Below are 17,687 nucleotides of genomic sequence, written 5' to 3' on the forward strand. Positions count from 1 at the left end.
CACTTCAAATTTTTCTGCACATGAGGGATGTGAATGAGAAAAGGGATTGAAAAGATTAAAGAGTTTCCTTCATTTAAAAATCTTTAAGACATCTGCCTTGCCTTTTGGTGGGAATGGGGTGATACTAGAATTGAACCCAGGAACACAATGCCCCTGAGCTATATCCCCAACCCTTTTTATTTTATTTTGAAACAGGGTCTTTCCAAGTTGTCCAGGGTAGCCTTGAACTTGTGACCCTCCTGCCCTAGTCTCTTGAGCGACTGGAATTATAGCTGCTGCACCTGGCAAAACCCTGCTCTTCTAAGTTTGGAGTTTAAAAATGTTTTCATCCATTTATTTGAGAGGTTTTACCTCCTCTTTATAGTATAAGAAATGGGAAAGAAGTGCTTCCAAGTTGTTTATTGTTTTGAGTATTTCTATCTTGAATTCTTTTTATCTATTTATTTATTTTTACAGACTGCATTTTGATTCATTGTACACAAATGGGATTCATTGTACATCATTTTGTTTCTGTGGTTGTACACAATTTAGATTCATACCATTTGTGTAATCATACATGTACATAGGGTAATTATGTCTGTCTCATGCCACCATTATCTTGGATTCTTGATGAGAAAGGAACTGTAGGTCTGCCTCTTAACTATGATTACTCTTAGGCATAGTAGTTCTGCGAATCTCCACCCTTTTTCTTTCATCACATAAGAGATAATGTTTATTTGTTTAATATAATTGCATGAGGATATCTAGATTTAAATGAAACCCAGATCATTTTGGAGAGCAATGTAGCACTACACATATAATGACATTAGACAACTCAGTTATGTTCAGAGAATTACATGGTTTGACTGGTAAGAATTGCTCTAATCTCAAAAATATAATGAAGTAATTTTATAGTTTGGGAAAAATACTTTTAAAAGGACTTCATTTCTATTTCTATATCTCTTTCTCTAAATTCAGAATTCAGTTTAACTTTAAAAGCAGTTTTTCCAGGAGTAAATAGGAAAATATAAAGCCAGTCAGCCTAAATGGAGTTTTGGTCCTAGGGGGAGGTATTTGAGGGGATAATAGTCTAGAGAAAAGGGGACTTATTGACTGGTTCTCATATTAGGTAAATTTTCCTTCTACAAGAAGGAAGGCCATGTAATGGCCTTGGAAATAATAAAATAGTCTTAATTCATTTCTTTCCCATTCAAATAATCTTCTCTCTTTTAATCTGACAGGTAGTAGAAATTTCCTTTAACTTTTGGTACCGACTAGGGGAGCATTTGTACAAAACTAATGATGAAGTTATTCATGGCATCTTCAAAGCTTACATTCAGAGGCTGCTTCATGCCTTGGCTCGACACTGCCAGCTGGAACCAGACCATGTAAGCTTTCCTTCTCTACTTCTTTATATCTTAATTTTCTTCTCTTTTCAGTGCTAATTTGAAAAGGAACTGAAAAGATAAGAGAACAGAGCTGATGAAATCTTCTGATTTTTGTCACTTTAGGTTATAGTGACAAAGTCAATGGCAGTATTAATAAAGACAAATTAGGCTGATGTTCAAAAATGTTGCTCTTGCTGAGCCAGTAATTCTTTTCCAAGGACTTTATCTTTAAAAAAAGAAGAAAAAAATAGCTATTTGATGTACAAAGCATTATCTGTAAAAGTAGAAAATGATAAATCATGAATAACAGTATAAGAAGAGTGATATAAATTATAGCAACTTAATGGAACGTTATAAAATAATGACAACTGAAATAACAAATATGGTATGCTAAGTTACAAAAAATCAGAATGTAGAACTTTATACTTTTTTTTTTTGCTTTTTTCCTCCATCTCTTTATTTTTTAATTTGTTCTAATTAGTCACATGATAGTAGAATGCATTTATGCATTTTGATAAATCATACATAAATGGAGTATAATTTCTCAGCTTTAAAAAAGAATGAAATTATGGCATTTGCTGGTAAATGGATGGAGTTGGAGAATATCATGCTAAGCAAAATAAACCAAACCTAAAAAACCAAAGGCCAAATGTTTTCTCTGATAAGCAGATGCTAATTCACAATAGGGGCAGGCTGTGCTAGGGAAGAATAGAGTTACTTTAGGTAGAGGGGAGTGAAGTGGGGGAAGGAACCATGGCAGTAGGAAAGATAGTAGAGTGAAACAGACTTTATACTGTTTTTAATTGTGTAAACTGTATGCTTAGAGTAACACAAAAGGGAAATATTTGTGAAGGTATTAGAAATTTCATGACTTCTCCCCACATACATATTTTTATTTATATTATTTATACTGACTTATAATGTAAGAGAAAATATAGAAATAATAGCTTATAAGAAAACATACTAGAAATATTACCAGGTAGTACATTGGAAAACTCTTGAACCTTTATTCTTAGTCTCTCCTAAATTTTGCCTTATTTATTTCATTTGTTTGTTTGGTTGTTGATTATTTTAATCTAGGACCTGGAGCAAGTGTAATTGATTATCATTAAATCAGACATGCCTTTTTTTTTTCTTTTCTTTTCTGGTTTTGTGTGTTTGTTTGTGTGTGTGTGTGTGTGTGTGCGCGCGCGCGCGCGCGCATGTGTGTACATGCTAGGGATTGAACCCAGAGCCTTGCCCGTGCTAGGCAAATTTTCTGTCACTGACCTGCATCCCCAGCCTGAATTGTGGTATTTTGTATCTACATAGAACTTTACTGATGACCTTTTTGGTTTTCAGATTGTTTTTTTTTTTTTTAAACCAAGGAATCTTATCTTTACATCTTACTTGGAAGACTGACATGTAAATAAAAAGCAGGGCTGCTCTGGTTTGAATGGTCTCCTTACTTGATCCTCTTCCCTTTGCTAGTTCAGTGGCACCAATTCCCTTGCAAATATTTTCTCCTAGTTGTTACTATGTAGTGCCTTATAATGTTATCCAGTATTTCATCTGAGACAGTCATCATTTCTTCATCATTCCCAACCTTAATTTTTTTACATGAATGCAAGAAGGTTGAACAAGATCAACAATTCTTAATAGAACCAAGGAATTTTTCCAGGTATTCATGACCCAAGAGTCTTATACCATGCCCTTAACCATCTCAAAATTAATTGGTAACCCTTTATTTACTTATAGAAGTGTGTTGGGATAGGAAGAATTTAAAGTCTAAAATTCTGTTTTCTTTGGGAAGCTATTATGATAATGGTTGATTTTGGAAGATCTTGAACAATAAAGCTGCAGACAGTAGTTCAGTGCTTGAGAGCTGACATTCCCTGAGGCTTATAACTCTAAATTTACCACTTCTTCCAGGTCACTTCTGATTATCCCTACCCCCAACCCCTCCCACATGCAAAACAAAGTGTGTCTTAGGAGTACACATACGCGCACACATACATAAATGGAAGAATTTCTTCTTGTAGTAAGGGTAGAGGATAAGTTATGTTGTCTTACCATTCTTAACAATTTGGGAAACTATTAGTAAAATACCCTTGTGATTTAGGCAACTTTGGTTCGTTGGCACTTGACTACCTAATTACTTTTTCTTCTCTATTGATTTTATAGACATCATTGAAAGCCTCAGTGAGTTTAAAATAATGCTGCCTGATTTGAAATTTCAGGAGGGGGTTCCTGAAGAAACTGATGACTTTGGCGAGTTTCGGATGCGGGTATCAGACCTGGTGAAGGATTTGATTTTCTTGATTGGGTCTATGGAGTGTTTTGCTCAGGTAAGCCCATTTGGAGATTGTTGAGCCAGTTTTACTGATCTCCTTAGTTGTTTTCACTTTATCTTATTTCTTCAAGCTTAATGGCTAAACGAGATAATAGTTATACAGGTGCCTAGCACATTGCCTGGCATATAGTAGCTATGTTTATTTAGTGTCTAACAAGCCAGCTGCAGTCTGTGGATAATTCAGTTATGGATTATTCTATTACTTTGGCTAATAAGAGCTATTCCACTTGTGCAGCTAACATGGAAGATCACAGATAAGCATTAAAGCCTCTAGGATATGTATACAGAATTTGGACTATGGACCAACTCCTGGCAACTCTTTTAGTTATTTGGCGTTTCCTTTGTCCACACTTAAGGTTAGATTTCCTGTGCAGTTTCATCCCAGAGGATGACTTGTAGAGTAGAAGATTCTGTGGTTTTCCTGATAGTGAGTAACATTTTATCTCATAAGGTTGAAATCATCATCATTCCACATCACTTACCATTAGCATAATTTCAGCTGGTTCCCTTATGGCTGGATCATACTCTAATGAACTTTGAAGTACTAGTTTGGATGTTTGGCCACAGCAGTATCAAACTAACCTAAAGAAATTTTACAGGAAAGGTGTCTCAGTCATTTTGTGTATATTTGACCATAATCTAATCTAGGAAGTGTTAATAAACGTATAACTATTCTCATTACAAAGCATAGTTTTTGATTCAACTATGAAGGGTTGGAGATGCTTAGAAAGGAGATTTAGTGAGATCCCTAGACTGTAAGCAGATGACCTGTGTACAGATTTTGGCTCTTTCCTCACTGGCTGTGTGGCTGTAATCAGTTCCCTTGATTGTCTCCGGACTTAAGTTTTCAAATTTATATAAATTATCAATGTTGCCAGGATGTGCTCTGTGGAATACCAGCCCTATGAGATGTTGTGTGTGTGTTTGGTGGGGGAGGGAGGGAGTTAAATTATCAAGTAAAATTGGGAATTGATTTAATATAGTATATATTCCCATATATTCTTGGGGAGGGGAATATTGAGGATTGAACCCAGGGGGGCTGTACCACTGAGCCATATGCCTAACCCTCTGTATTTTTTGAGACAAGCCCTTGCTAAATTGCTGAGACTGGCTTTGAATCTCTGCCTCAGCCTGGGATTATAGGTGTGCACCACTATACCTGGCTAATATAATATATTAAAGGGTTTCTAAGGTCAGACAAGAGAATTGTTTAATTTTGTCTTTCCTAATAGTATCTGTTATTTGACCACAGAAATCTTACTTAGGCTAATATCTAGTCACATTTCACAGGTGCATATTACCTGGAAAATTCTGGACCAGAAGAACATCTCTGATTCCTTTTAAAAAAAAAAAAAAAATTCTTCTTGGATATGGTATTGCAATAGGTCCTTCTAAATAAATGCTTTCACAGGAATTTAGCCTCTATTATCAGTGTTGATGCCAGTAGTTAAAACAGTAGAAAGGTAAAGCCAATATATGTGCAGAAGATTTATATTGTATCTCCGTCTTGAGTTTGCTTATGTATGTATCAATTATCAAGAGCAAAAAATAGATGCTAACATATTATGTTTTGTTTTTCCCATTATACTCATTCTCTGGAGTCAGATGATTTTTTTTTTTTTTTTTTTTTGCAGTGCTGGGAATTGAACCTAGGGCCTTGTGCTTGCAAGGCAAGCACCCTAACAACTAAGCTATATCCCCAGCCCCAGATGATAATCTTGATAGATTCTTGTGGGGGGTCTAAACGAGTACATTTCAAATATTAAAATAATAGTTCTAATGGTGAGGATGTAGAAAATGAAAATATTCTTGCCTGGCTATGAGAAATAACTAGATTTAGAAACAAGGAGCTGGATTTCTTTTAACTAATAGTGTTTTTTGTTTTATTTGCTTTGGTATTCTGTTTTCCTTTTAATGGATCCATAATCCACCTCTTCTTCTCTAGTTGTATTCTACTCTGAAAGAAGGCAACCCACCCTGGGAGGTGACAGAAGCGGTTCTCTTTATCATGGCTGCTATAGCAAAGAGTGTTGATCCGTGAGTGTCTAATAAGTCTTTTGCTGGGAATTCTAAATATCAAGAGGAAGGAAAATTACACCATTTCTCTTTTATTTGGTATATGTTTGGAAACTCTTAGAACTTCTTACTTCTATAGTGTTGTCTAGTGTTCTGACTTGTAGAGCTAGTCCAAAATGGCCTGCATTGCTGCTGCCGTGTTTTAACCACATTTCCTAGAGGTGAAGTTATTTTACTCTTGATGCTAAGAATAGAATGCCAATTTATTTTTCCAACCAAGGCTCCCTTCTTGTGTAGATCTAGAATTCGTTAGACTGTTAAGTTGTTGGTATTTGCCTAAAGCAATTGAATAGGTGTTAATTTGGATCTCCTGCTTTTGTGATCTTGAGTAAATTATCCTTACAAATATTTAATTACATTGTATTCCTTTTTTGTCTTAGAGAATCATATGTGAGTTTCAGAGAGACAAGGCACTGGGTACCATTTCATCTAAAAGAACAGCTGTTGTTATTTTTATTATTGCCATTGAAAACTTAAATTATTTAAATTTGATTTCAAATTTCTTAGTATAGAAAATCTACTTATGATATAAATTTGTAAAGACAGTTTACTTAGTGCCATAAATTTACACATTGATGTTAGTATCTTTCAAGTTACCTTGTCTTTTGATCAGAGAACTGCACTCAAGCTCTTTATTCAGGGCCTTGATTAGAAAGATGGTTAAGGCAGATATTTATTAAAAGCCCAGTGCTTCTTTCTTAGTTGCCTTTCAGGACCTAGTCAATGATATCTTACATTGTTTCTGTACCATAAATATTCAGAGACATCAAATAGGTTTATTTTTCCATATTAAGAAGTTCTAGTCCATAATTATGTATTATACTGTTTGCTCTTAGAAATCTGTTTTGTTGTCTTTTGGTACGTTCTGTGATAATCTGAAGGTTTTAAAGTCATCAATTCTAACTGATAGATGTTTGTTTGAAAACGATAGATAGGTAATCATCAATAATTGGCTTAGTGTCCCTGGGAAAAATAATATGTAAATAAGAGATTTTTCTATTTGTTTACCTGCTTGTCAAGCCAACTGCATAATTATAATTTTTTAGTCCATTTAAAGGACCTAATAGACCAAATTGTCAGTAGGGGGTGCTCTTGGTCTAATCCAGAATATTATTTACATTTTAAACATCTTCATTTCTCGATTAAGTTCTGCCACATTGGGTCATCTTCCACTTTGTTTAAAAGAACTTTAGTCAGTAAAATTGGACAGGGGGTGAGGATAAATTCATGTAACTGTAGAAAGTGCCTGACTTTCATTTTCCCATGTGTTCCATATTGGAGCACCTTAACCTATTGCTGTGTCTTGTTTTCATGTTCTTTCAATTAGTGACCTGGTCTACCCATACTCTCCTGTTCATAAAGTTTCCAGTATTTTGAAGAATAGCAAGTAATAGAAAGTAGTCTATGAGAGTTATTTATTTAGCTATTCAGCAGTATTTATTGTGTGCCTACTATGTGCCAGGCACTGTTCTAGGTGCTGCAAATATAGAAATAAATGAAATAGATTCTTTAAGACATTCATCCCCAATGAAGGTCTGCCTCTCCCCCTGGAAGACAGCCTCTCTTTCATAGCATGATGAGGCCTTAAACACTTTCCTAACATTGAGAAGATGAAGGAGCAGTATGCTTTTCCTGAAACAGTTATCTTTTTATTTCTGAAATTTCATTTTATTTCTTTTGTGAGGATTTGAGAAACATGCATACCCAGTGTTAAAACACCTTTATTTGAATGGTTATTTATTTAGAAAGAAGCTCTTTAGCAATATGTTTCACTGCAGCCTATTATTTGGCCAGAACATAACCTATAGTCAGTAACTGAGTGTTTGTTTTCTGTATTCAGGGAGAATAATCCAACACTGGTGGAGGTCTTAGAAGGAGTCGTCCGTCTCCCAGAGACTGTCCATACAGCTGTGCGATACACTAGCATTGAATTGGTTGGCGAAATGAGCGAAGTGGTTGATCGAAATCCTCAGTTCCTTGGTATGTATGAACTCTCCCATGTGCTGCTGCTTCTGATTTTCTTTTCCTCACTTACTTTATTCTTTTCTTGCTTTCTTTTTTATTGATAAATAGAATGTAGACAGAATAAATATAAGTTGTGTAGTTGACACAATGTTTGTAATTTGATCTGGGCAAAGGACCTTTGAGAAATTAGATCTCTAGACAGGGAAAAGGTCTGGTACTCTGCTTAAGCATAAACATTTCTGTTTTTGCTAGTCTTTGGCAAAATGTATGAGCTAATCTGTCTGTAGTACTAACCTACTAATAGACTAAAAGAAAGGGATTTTCTGTGTTAAATACATGCTCCATTTAAAACTTAAGAATTATTCAAAACAAAATAAATACAAGTAAAAATGAAGAACATTTATTGATTGGATTATTTGTACTTTGGGTGTTGAGTTCTTTATAAATTCTGGAGATTAGTGGTTTAAATGAATTTATCTAGAAGTGCAAAAGTTTCATTTGCATAAATTTAAGACTTTTTATAACTAGAAATAAGCAAATATAAAAGTGTCAGCTTTAGACAACTATCATTGTCCTGATTAGTATAGGCTGTTTTACTATGTGTTTCGTCTTTTGGTATAATGGTAATTCTCTGAGCTTTGCATTCTTTCATACATTAACATATTTTAATAATTAAATGGCCATACATGCTCTGAAATCAGTGGTTTTCAAACTGTTCTTCACGAATCCAGAGGGTTAGAAGGAACATTCAACTAACATAAGGGAAGAAATGGAAGAAAATAGATAGGACTCAGGGCTTCCTGACACTGTGTCATATCACAGCTCTATTTTTATGCTTTTTAATTAATTTTCTTTTGATTGATTGATTGGTTATTTGATGCTGAGGACTAAACCCAGGGACACTTAACCACTGAGCCACATCCCCAACCCTTCTTAATTTTTATTTTGAGACAGGGTCTCACTAAATTGCTTAAGGCCTCGCTGTGTTGCTGAGTCTGCTCTTGGACTTGTAATTCTTCTGTTTCAGCATCCCAAGTCTCTGGGATTACAGGCATGCACCACTATGCCCAACTTCATGCTTTTTATATTGGGGATTCTGTACATACTCAGTTGTTTAAAAAGTATTCTTTTACTTAAAAAATTGTAAACCTATGCTCTATCTAGAAATTTTCCTTGAGTTTCAGATTTGTAATCTCTGCTTGGCTTTACTTTCCAGACCCTGTGTTGGGCTATTTGATGAAAGGCCTGTGTGAAAAGCCTCTGGCTTCTGCTGCAGCCAAAGCCATTCATAACATTTGCTCTGTCTGCCGAGATCACATGGCTCAGCACTTTAATGGACTCCTAGAGATTGCTCGTTCTCTTGACTCCTTCATGTTTTCTCCGGAAGCTGCTGTGGGCTTGCTAAAAGGTATTTATTTAATAAGGCTAACCAGTAAACCATCTCCTGTAAGCCTCTATTTGGGGTTATTTTACATCCACATTAAAATTGTTTCTCAGTTGTAATAAACTGTGATGGTGAAGGTAACTTTTCCATTCAGGAGAAGAGTGTACATGCATTGTTTTCTTAAGATAGTTTAAGACCATATAATTAAATCATACTAAGATTTTGGGTGGAGACAGCATATTTGAACTAACACAGTTACTTTTTAAATTGGAGAGACTAAATAAAGACACAGTGCTATTAAAAAGAGTTAAACAGATATTGAAAGTTAGTGTTCATGGATGAGTGCCATAAGTTGAAGCCAAGGGTTCTGGTCTCTTATTAGTCCCTATCATTACTGATCAACTTACACTGAATGTCTGCCTATCCAGAGTGGTTAGGAGGTTAGGCTAATAGAGTTAGAGTTATTAAGATTAGGGAAAACAGGGAACAGTGGCTCATACTTGTAATTCCAGAGGCTTGGGAGGCTGAAGCAGGAGGATTGCAAATTCAAGGCCAACCTCAGCAATTTAGAGAGACCCTCAACCACTTAGCAATACTCTGCCTCAATATAAAAAGAATTGGAGATAGTTGGGCGTGGTGGTACATGCCTGTAATCCCAGAGGCTTGGGAGACTGAGGCAGAAGGATCTTGAGTTCAAAACCATCCTCAGGAACTTAGCAAGACCCTGTCTCAAAGTAAAATTGACTGGAGATGTGACTCAGTGGTCAAGCATCACTGGGTTCAATCACTAGTACCAAAAAAAAAAAAAAAAAGATTAGGGAAAAATATAGCATAACTCAGGAGGCTGAGACAGGAGAATTGCAAATTTGAGGCCAGCATGAACAACTTAGTGAGACCCTAACTCAAAATATAAAAAGGGACTGGAGTTGTGACTCAGTGGTAGAGTGCTCGCCTAGCATGGGTGAGGTACTGGGGACCATCCTCAGCACCACATAAAAATAAATAAATAAAATAAAGGTATTATGTCCATCTACAACTAAAATAAATATTTAAAATAATAAAAAGGGTTGGGCATGTAAAGTGCCCTGAATTCAATACCCAATTAAAAAAAGAAAAAAGAAAAGAAAACATTAGGGGAAAAATATTTAGAATAGATTTTTAACAGGATGGTTATTTATAAACATTTGCAAGATTACTTTATAAAAAATGGATCATGTTTATTTTGAGGAATTATCAACTACTTCTGTATCAGCCAATACATACTGGCTCCTAGAAAGAAAATAGTTTCTAGCCATTCTTTCTGAAGATAGATCAGGTACCCTGTGGGGTAGTAAAATCATTATAATTGGTAAATTAGAGAGGGTTGGAGTATATTAAATAAAGAATTGGATAATACACCTATACAGTGTCTTCTGAGTTTCTGTGGGTGTCAAACAGCCTTTGCAGGGCTGTAGAAGACCTTATGCATGAACTAATTCTGTTCTATTATTTCTGTGACCACGTTCCTTACCAACTAGTATGACTACACATTTCCCACAGATTTTATTTTCATACTGTGGGTTTTGCCTTCATGGGCATAGATAATAAGGAATTGATTAAATCAGTCAGCGATTCTTTCTTCTTGTTTTCTAGTGAAATTTATGATACTGAAGAGATGTCTAACCTATAGTAGATATGGCCTCTAGTTGCAATATCTTCTAGATGTAGAGGAATTTTTATTTACATTCTTTTCTATAAAAATGAATTTAAAAGGAAGAAGCAGGCATGGTGATATGCACCTATTATCCAAGCAGCTCAGGAGACTGAGGCAGGAGGATCTCAAGTTTGAGGCCAGCCTCAGCAATTTAGTTAGACTCTGTCTCAAAAAATTAAAAAGGCTCAGTGGTAAAACATATTCAAGTTACACCTTCCCCAATACCTCCTCAATTTTAAAGAAATGTCTAACCCATCCATGGCTCATAGACTGCTAGGAACAATCACTCAGTTTTTAAATTCAGACTTGAGGATTTAGGGGTTATTGTTATATTGAATGAAACTTAAATGAAAAAAATACCAAAGGGTTTTTGACTTAACAGGGACTGGCTGATATGTAGTTCTTGGGATCTGGGGAGAATATTTCAGTGGTTCATGGGGTTAAAGAGGTGTTTGAATCAGAGGGAGGCTGACTGGGAAGGGACCAGTCTTCCTTCCAGCCCTACTGAATTTAAACATGGTTTCTTGTGGGTTTGTAAGGTTTTTTTTGTTGTTGTTTTGTTTTGTTTTGTACATTCAAAGGTATGATTTTATTTGGGGAGAAAATGTGAGAGGGAGGCTTTTGTAACTATTTTCTTAAAATAAAGGTAACTTGATTATTAATTTTCTGTTCAAATCACTTATTTCACACATAAAAGAAACAAGACTTAGAGATAATGTTTCACAAAGCTCACAGAATATATTATGGTGAAATGCAAATGAAATCTTTGACTTCAGCCCATCCTTCCTAAAAGCATTATGTCAGTATTTCTCAAACTTCTGTGATAGGTTTTGCCTGAGGTACTTAGGAAAAAATAAAGTCTCCGCTTAGCCCAATAAATCAAAATCTCTGTGAAGGATGAGAAACATTACATTATAGTGTATAAAAATAGCTTTGTCATTGGCTTTTTAAAGTCTTTGAATAATTGAACGAGAAGGCATATTTACACCTTCTTTAAACCAATACACTGCTAAAGAGAACATTAACAACTTTGGTTATAAAACTCAATGTGAAAGTTGGCTTGTGGTCTTCTAAGCCAAACAAAGAAAAACCAATCATAAATAGCAAAATGTTGCATCTTAAAAAACAGTGCTGATATTTTTAAAAGAATGAAACCAGTCCTTTTTTTCTGTTAGCCTATCTGATGTAGACTGATTGATTGAATTACTTCAATTGTTTTCATTTGCATCTTCCTTTGTTTTTCAGGGACAGCACTTGTCCTTGCCAGATTACCGTTGGATAAGATTACTGAATGTCTTAGTGAGCTGTGTTCTGTTCAGGTTATGGCATTGAAGAAGGTGAGTCCAATTAAGCAAGGGAAGAAACAAATATAAGATTTTAATATGTTAGAAAATAAGACAAAATCACCTACTTACAGATTGTCTTTCATCTACCTAGAAACACCAAGAGGATAAACTGAAAATTTATTAAAATTAGTATGTATCAAAGTAACTGCATATAGCAAAAAAGTACCATAGTGCATTCCTTTACAACATGGATATGTTCTGAGAAGTGTCCTGTATTTGTATGTACTAATGAGTGTACTTAATATAGACCTAGATGGTTTAGGTCAATCACTCATGTGGCCTCTTGATACAATCAAGAGATGGAGGCTGTTGATGGTATATCCATGGCATGCTATTTTAAGTAATTTTTTAAAAATAAGTAAGAGTACCCCTTTCTCTCTCTCTCTCTTTTTTAGCTGTTGTTTTGGGGGTTTTTTTTTGTTTGTTTGTTATACTGGAGAGTGAACCCAGGGGCATTCTACCACTGAGCTATATCCCCATCCCTTTTTATTTTCAGACAGAGTCTTGCTAAATTGTCAAGGCTGTCCTTGAACTTGAGACACTTCTGGCTCAGCGTCCTAAGTCACTGGGGTTATAGGCATGTGCAACAGTGCCCATCCAGGAGTAGTATACTTTAAAATAATGATAAAAAGTGTATTATAGCAAATACATAAACCAGCATTGGTCATTGTTATCAAGTTTTATGCATTATGCATAATTGTATGTGCTATACTTTTTGAGGGAGAAGGAGTAGTATTGGTGATTGAACCCAGGGACATTGTACTTCTGAGCTTACATCATAGCCCTTTTTATTTATTGAGATAGGGTCTCAATAAATTACCTAGTTACCAAGTTACCTAGGCTGGCCTTGAACTTGTGCTCCTCCTGCCTCAGCTTCCTGAGTAGCTGGGATTACAGGCATGTGCCTCCAAGCCCAACTGTTATGCTTTTATACAGTTAGTAGTACAATAGGTTTGTTTATACGAGTATCACCACAAAACCACATTAGTAATGTCTTGCACTCTGGTGTTAGGACAGCTAATGAAGTCACTAGACAAAAGATATGTTTCAACCCTATTACAATCTTACAGTATCACCATCATATATGTAGTCCCTCGTTAGCCAACACACTGGTTATATAGAACTGACTGTTTTTCAGAATCAAATAGATTCTTACTGTATCAGTATTAACCAGTTGGAAGATCAGTGGGTAACCATTCAAGTTAGCAGTGAAAGCCATAATCTACCAAAATTTCTTGAAGAATGTTCTTTTAAAGCTAGTATTAGGTATTTATTTAGTAAGTACTGGGCATTGAACTCAGAGCCTTGCACATGCTATGCAAATATTCTACCTCCAGGCTACGTTCCTAGTGCCCTTGAAGAATATTTTAAAGATATCTACTCTTAATTACATTTTTAGCACAGTAACTGTAGACGTACAGTGGAGTTTTTATAACTTGATGTAATGATCCTAGAATTCATCTCTAATGATATACTGGTAGAAGTATGTAAGAAATTTTAAGAGGACTGGGAATGTTGCTTGTTGTCAGAGTATGGCCCATCAAGTGTGAGGTCCTGGGTTTGATCCCTAGTGCTGAAAAAAGAAAAATAATAATAATTTTAGGAAAGAAGAATAAGAGGCAACTTGCTTTGAAGTTTGTTATAAAACTATAATAATTTAAAAACTCAAAACAAAATATAAATATATTATCTTACATATATTTAATCATAACAGTCTACATTATAACATATAATATGGATAATATCTTAACCATATATGGGAAGGGAAATCACATGATACTGTTTTCTGCTCCCTGTTATCTGAGAGTAAAATGTAATATGCAGTCTTAGGATACAGGATGATGAATAAAAATATTTGACAACATAAATTAAGTTGGCAGTATTTGAGTAATTTTTAAGACCCTGTTATAAGGAGATAAGCAGAAATTGAGACAGAAGTTGATGTTTAAGGGTTCATGGTGTTTGCTATAGGTTTGTACTTTTGACCACTGGATAATGTCTCTCTGTCTCTTCAGCTGTTGTCTCAGGAGCCCAGCAATGGCATATCCTCAGATCCCACTGTGTTCTTAGATCGCCTGGCAGTGATATTTAGGTAAGAAGGGAGACTGAATTTCTCACTTGGGTTAAAATTCCAGATGAAACCATTATATAAGATGAAGTAAGCAAACATTTTTTTCTTATACTTTGAAGTACTTCTATGATGCCCTCTGGCAGGAGACTAAGCCTGTTACTTAAGTTTTAGTACAAAGTCAAATTCTAAGAATTCATTCTTGGTTTAACTCTGTCAAAAGACCCTTTAAAAATATAATTGAACTAGTTATGGTGGTACACACCTGTAATTCCAACTTATTAGGAGGTGGAGACAGGAGGGTTGTAACCTCAGCAACTTAGCGAGACTATGTATCAAAAAATAAAAAGGGCTGGATATGAAATTCAGTGGTTAAGTGCCCCTGGGTTCAGTCCCCAATATTAGGGGTCTGGGGTGTTGGGGAGGAAAACACCCCACACACACATATACACACACAAATTATTTTATCATATTTTACATATATAAAATGTAATAATCATAATATAAATAATATATAATTATTATGTGATAATATGTATAGTGTACAATAATAGTTTGTGTGTATAATTACAATAATTTGTATATATGATTATGCAAATATATAATAATTTGTATGTATAATTGTATATAAATATGATTCTTTTAGTGAAAGAATACATTTTCAGTGATTCTTAAATTTTGGCATGTATCAGAATCAACTTAAAAGGTTTATCAAAACAAACAAATGTTAGATCCCATCCCCATAGTGTCTTTGATTTATTGGTTCTTGGGTAGTACTCCAAAATTTGTATTTCTGGTAAGTTCCTAGTGATGCTGCTTGCTATTCCAGAGCCCACACTTTCAGAACCATTGCTGTATAGTATATGGGTACAAAATAAATCAATAAATAAAATTGTCTTCAGTAGTCAGATGAAATTAATCCTTCTTTGAAGAGGAGCCCAGTGATTAAAAAGGCATTTGAATAACATTCAAAGTGTGATCTTGACTAAATTACACAGTTTATAAATTCACAGACCCCATAGATGTAAATGTAATGTCAGAGTAGTAGTTGCTTAGAAAAACCTATGTAGGATAAGTTAAAATAAAGACATTGTTTTTGCTTATTAGCTATTGTTAATGAATATCTTTCTCTGGGTTGGTACAGTGCTCTCCTTGTGTAATTAGGAAAGCCCTATTGCATGCCATTCTTGAGAACCTATTGATAATAACCATTATTTTACATTAAATGAAAGAAAATTTGTGATATAAATACTTGAGTTAAAGAAAATCAGATTTTTACCAAGTCATGGTTGAGCTTTTTAAAATGAAGAGTAGGGCCGAAGATGTACAGATACAAGGCCCTGGGTTCAATCACCCCACTACTGCAAAAAGAAAAGTATTTAAAATTAAAGAGTAGTGTAGAGTTAGTAATCATACCACTTTTCTATCTTACTTTTCTTGAAATTAGTGGACTCTAAAATAAGAAATAGAGGAGTTAGATTTGACTTATTATGGGTGGATCTATAATGTGTATCACTGGTTTCAGAATAGAACTACAAGGATGGGGAAACAAGAATGGAGGAAGGATGGATTATATAGAGGAAAGTGAGGGGTGGGGAAAGAAATATAATAGAATGAGACAAACATCATTACCATACGTACATGTGTGATTACACAAATGGTGTGACTCTACTTCATGTACAACCAGAGAAACAAAAGTTGTACCCCATTTGTGTACGATGAATCAAAAAAAAAAAAAAAAAAAAAACAGAACTATAAGAAACATCTCTGGCAGATGATCAGAAGGACTAAAGCTTTTTGTCTTTTAATGCTAGCAGCACCCAGTTTTTCATGATAGATTCAAACAGCTTGTGTATATTTTTTATTAATTTGGAAGAAACTACATAGTAATGTTTACAAAAGGGATGGAATATGGGAAAGGTAAAAGTAGTGCCCCATAGCCCTAGTGATCAGAGTTGAATAGAATTTGCAGTAGAAGTGACTTAGTGGTGCCAAAAAATGATAGGATGGTTTAAAGTATATGCTTTTTTGGTTTGAATGGAATAGGAGGAAGAGGTATTGTGGAAGAATCCTAAGTAAGCAAACAGGAATCAAGACTTTGGGTCCTCAGTGAAATTGCTCTTCTTTAACTATTTTGGGCCCTTTTCTTTTCTCAGACATACCAATCCCATTGTGGAAAATGGACAGACTCATCCATGCCAAAAAGTCATACAGGAAGTAAGTGTTAATGGATGCCTATAGAATCAAGACTTTCTTCTGTTCTTTCAAGGCTTTGGGTAACTGGGTTCAGAAGGTGCTATCATCTAGATTCATAAGGAGGTTAAATTTGTGTATATGGTTCCGATTTCAGTGAAATGAGGGACAGGGCCATCCAAATACTTTAAATTTTAGATTTGATAACAAAACCAGCTGTGGAGAAATACACTGAAAGGCCAGAGAAGAAGTAGAAAGAGATTAACTGTGTGACTCCTACAGTCACATCTTAGCACAATATTTTTGACAAAGCTAGAGGTTTTAGTTTCCCTTATACTTTTGTTCACTGAGGAAAATGTGAAAATCACGAGTCATAGTTGTAAGGAATGCTTTTTAGACTTGGGGAAATTGTATAAATCTTAAATATCCTTAATTGTTTATTCTATCAAATGATGTCATTTCTTTAACCCTACTCTTTTGTTCAGGGTCTTTGCCTTCCTGAAACTACTTAAGCATCTCTTCCTCTGTAATGCATTCTTTTCATTCTCATTCAAGAAGGTTGTAATTTAGGAAATTGTGACTGCATTTTAGTGAAGTTAGACATATTTTTGGGCTGGGGCTGTAGCTCAGTCTAAGAGCATTTGCCTAGCATGTACAAGGGCCTCTGTTCAATCCCTAGCACTACACACATACCAAAGGGAAAAAAAAGACATATTCTTCCTAAAGAATCACTGTAAGCTATAGTAGCGTACATCTATAATCCTAATGAGTGGGGAGGCTGAGGCAAAAAGAAAAAAAAGGTCTGCAAGTTCAAGGCCAACCTCAGCAACTCAGTGAGACCCTGTCTCTAAATAAAATATTTAAAAGGGCTGGGGACGTGGCTCACTGGTTAAGCACCCCTGAGTTCAATTCCTAGTTCCAAAAAAAATCCAGAATCACTGTGTTTCTCCTAAGAAGCATCAAGGGGGCTGGGGTTGTGGCTCAGTGGCAGAGCTCTCATAGCATTTGTGAGGCACTGTGTTCAGTTCTCAGCCCCGCATATAAATAAATTAATTAATTAATGTATAAATAAAGGTCCATTGACAACTAAAAATATTTTTAGAAAAAAGCAATCAAGAAAATGAAATGTGACTTAGTGGTAGAACACTTGACTAACATACATGACGTACTAGGTTCAGTCCTTAATACTGTTAAAAAACAAACAAAATTTAGCTGGGTGCAATGGCGTACACCTTGAAATCCCAGAGACTTGGGAGGCTCACT

At 35.1% G+C, this 17,687-nt stretch overlaps 1 protein-coding gene across 1 annotated transcript in view; it reads left to right on the forward strand.

The window, feature by feature from the left end:
• The window catches only part of TNPO3 (transportin 3), a 78,885-nt gene that overhangs the window by 42,312 nt on the left and 18,886 nt on the right, over window positions 1-17,687 (forward strand). The window contains exons 8-15 of the mRNA XM_079149820.1: window positions 1,221-1,367; window positions 3,587-3,694; window positions 5,645-5,736; window positions 7,616-7,755; window positions 8,957-9,148; window positions 12,063-12,154; window positions 14,179-14,255; window positions 16,388-16,448. Of these exons, the coding sequence (XP_079005946.1) occupies window positions 1,221-1,367; window positions 3,587-3,694; window positions 5,645-5,736; window positions 7,616-7,755; window positions 8,957-9,148; window positions 12,063-12,154; window positions 14,179-14,255; window positions 16,388-16,448 (909 nt within the window). The remainder of the gene's footprint in view (window positions 1-1,220; window positions 1,368-3,586; window positions 3,695-5,644; window positions 5,737-7,615; window positions 7,756-8,956; window positions 9,149-12,062; window positions 12,155-14,178; window positions 14,256-16,387; window positions 16,449-17,687) is intronic.

The sequence above is a fragment of the Sciurus vulgaris genome, assembly GCF_902686455.1.
Source record: "Sciurus vulgaris genome assembly, chromosome: 8".
NCBI lineage: Eukaryota > Metazoa > Chordata > Mammalia > Rodentia > Sciuridae > Sciurus > Sciurus vulgaris.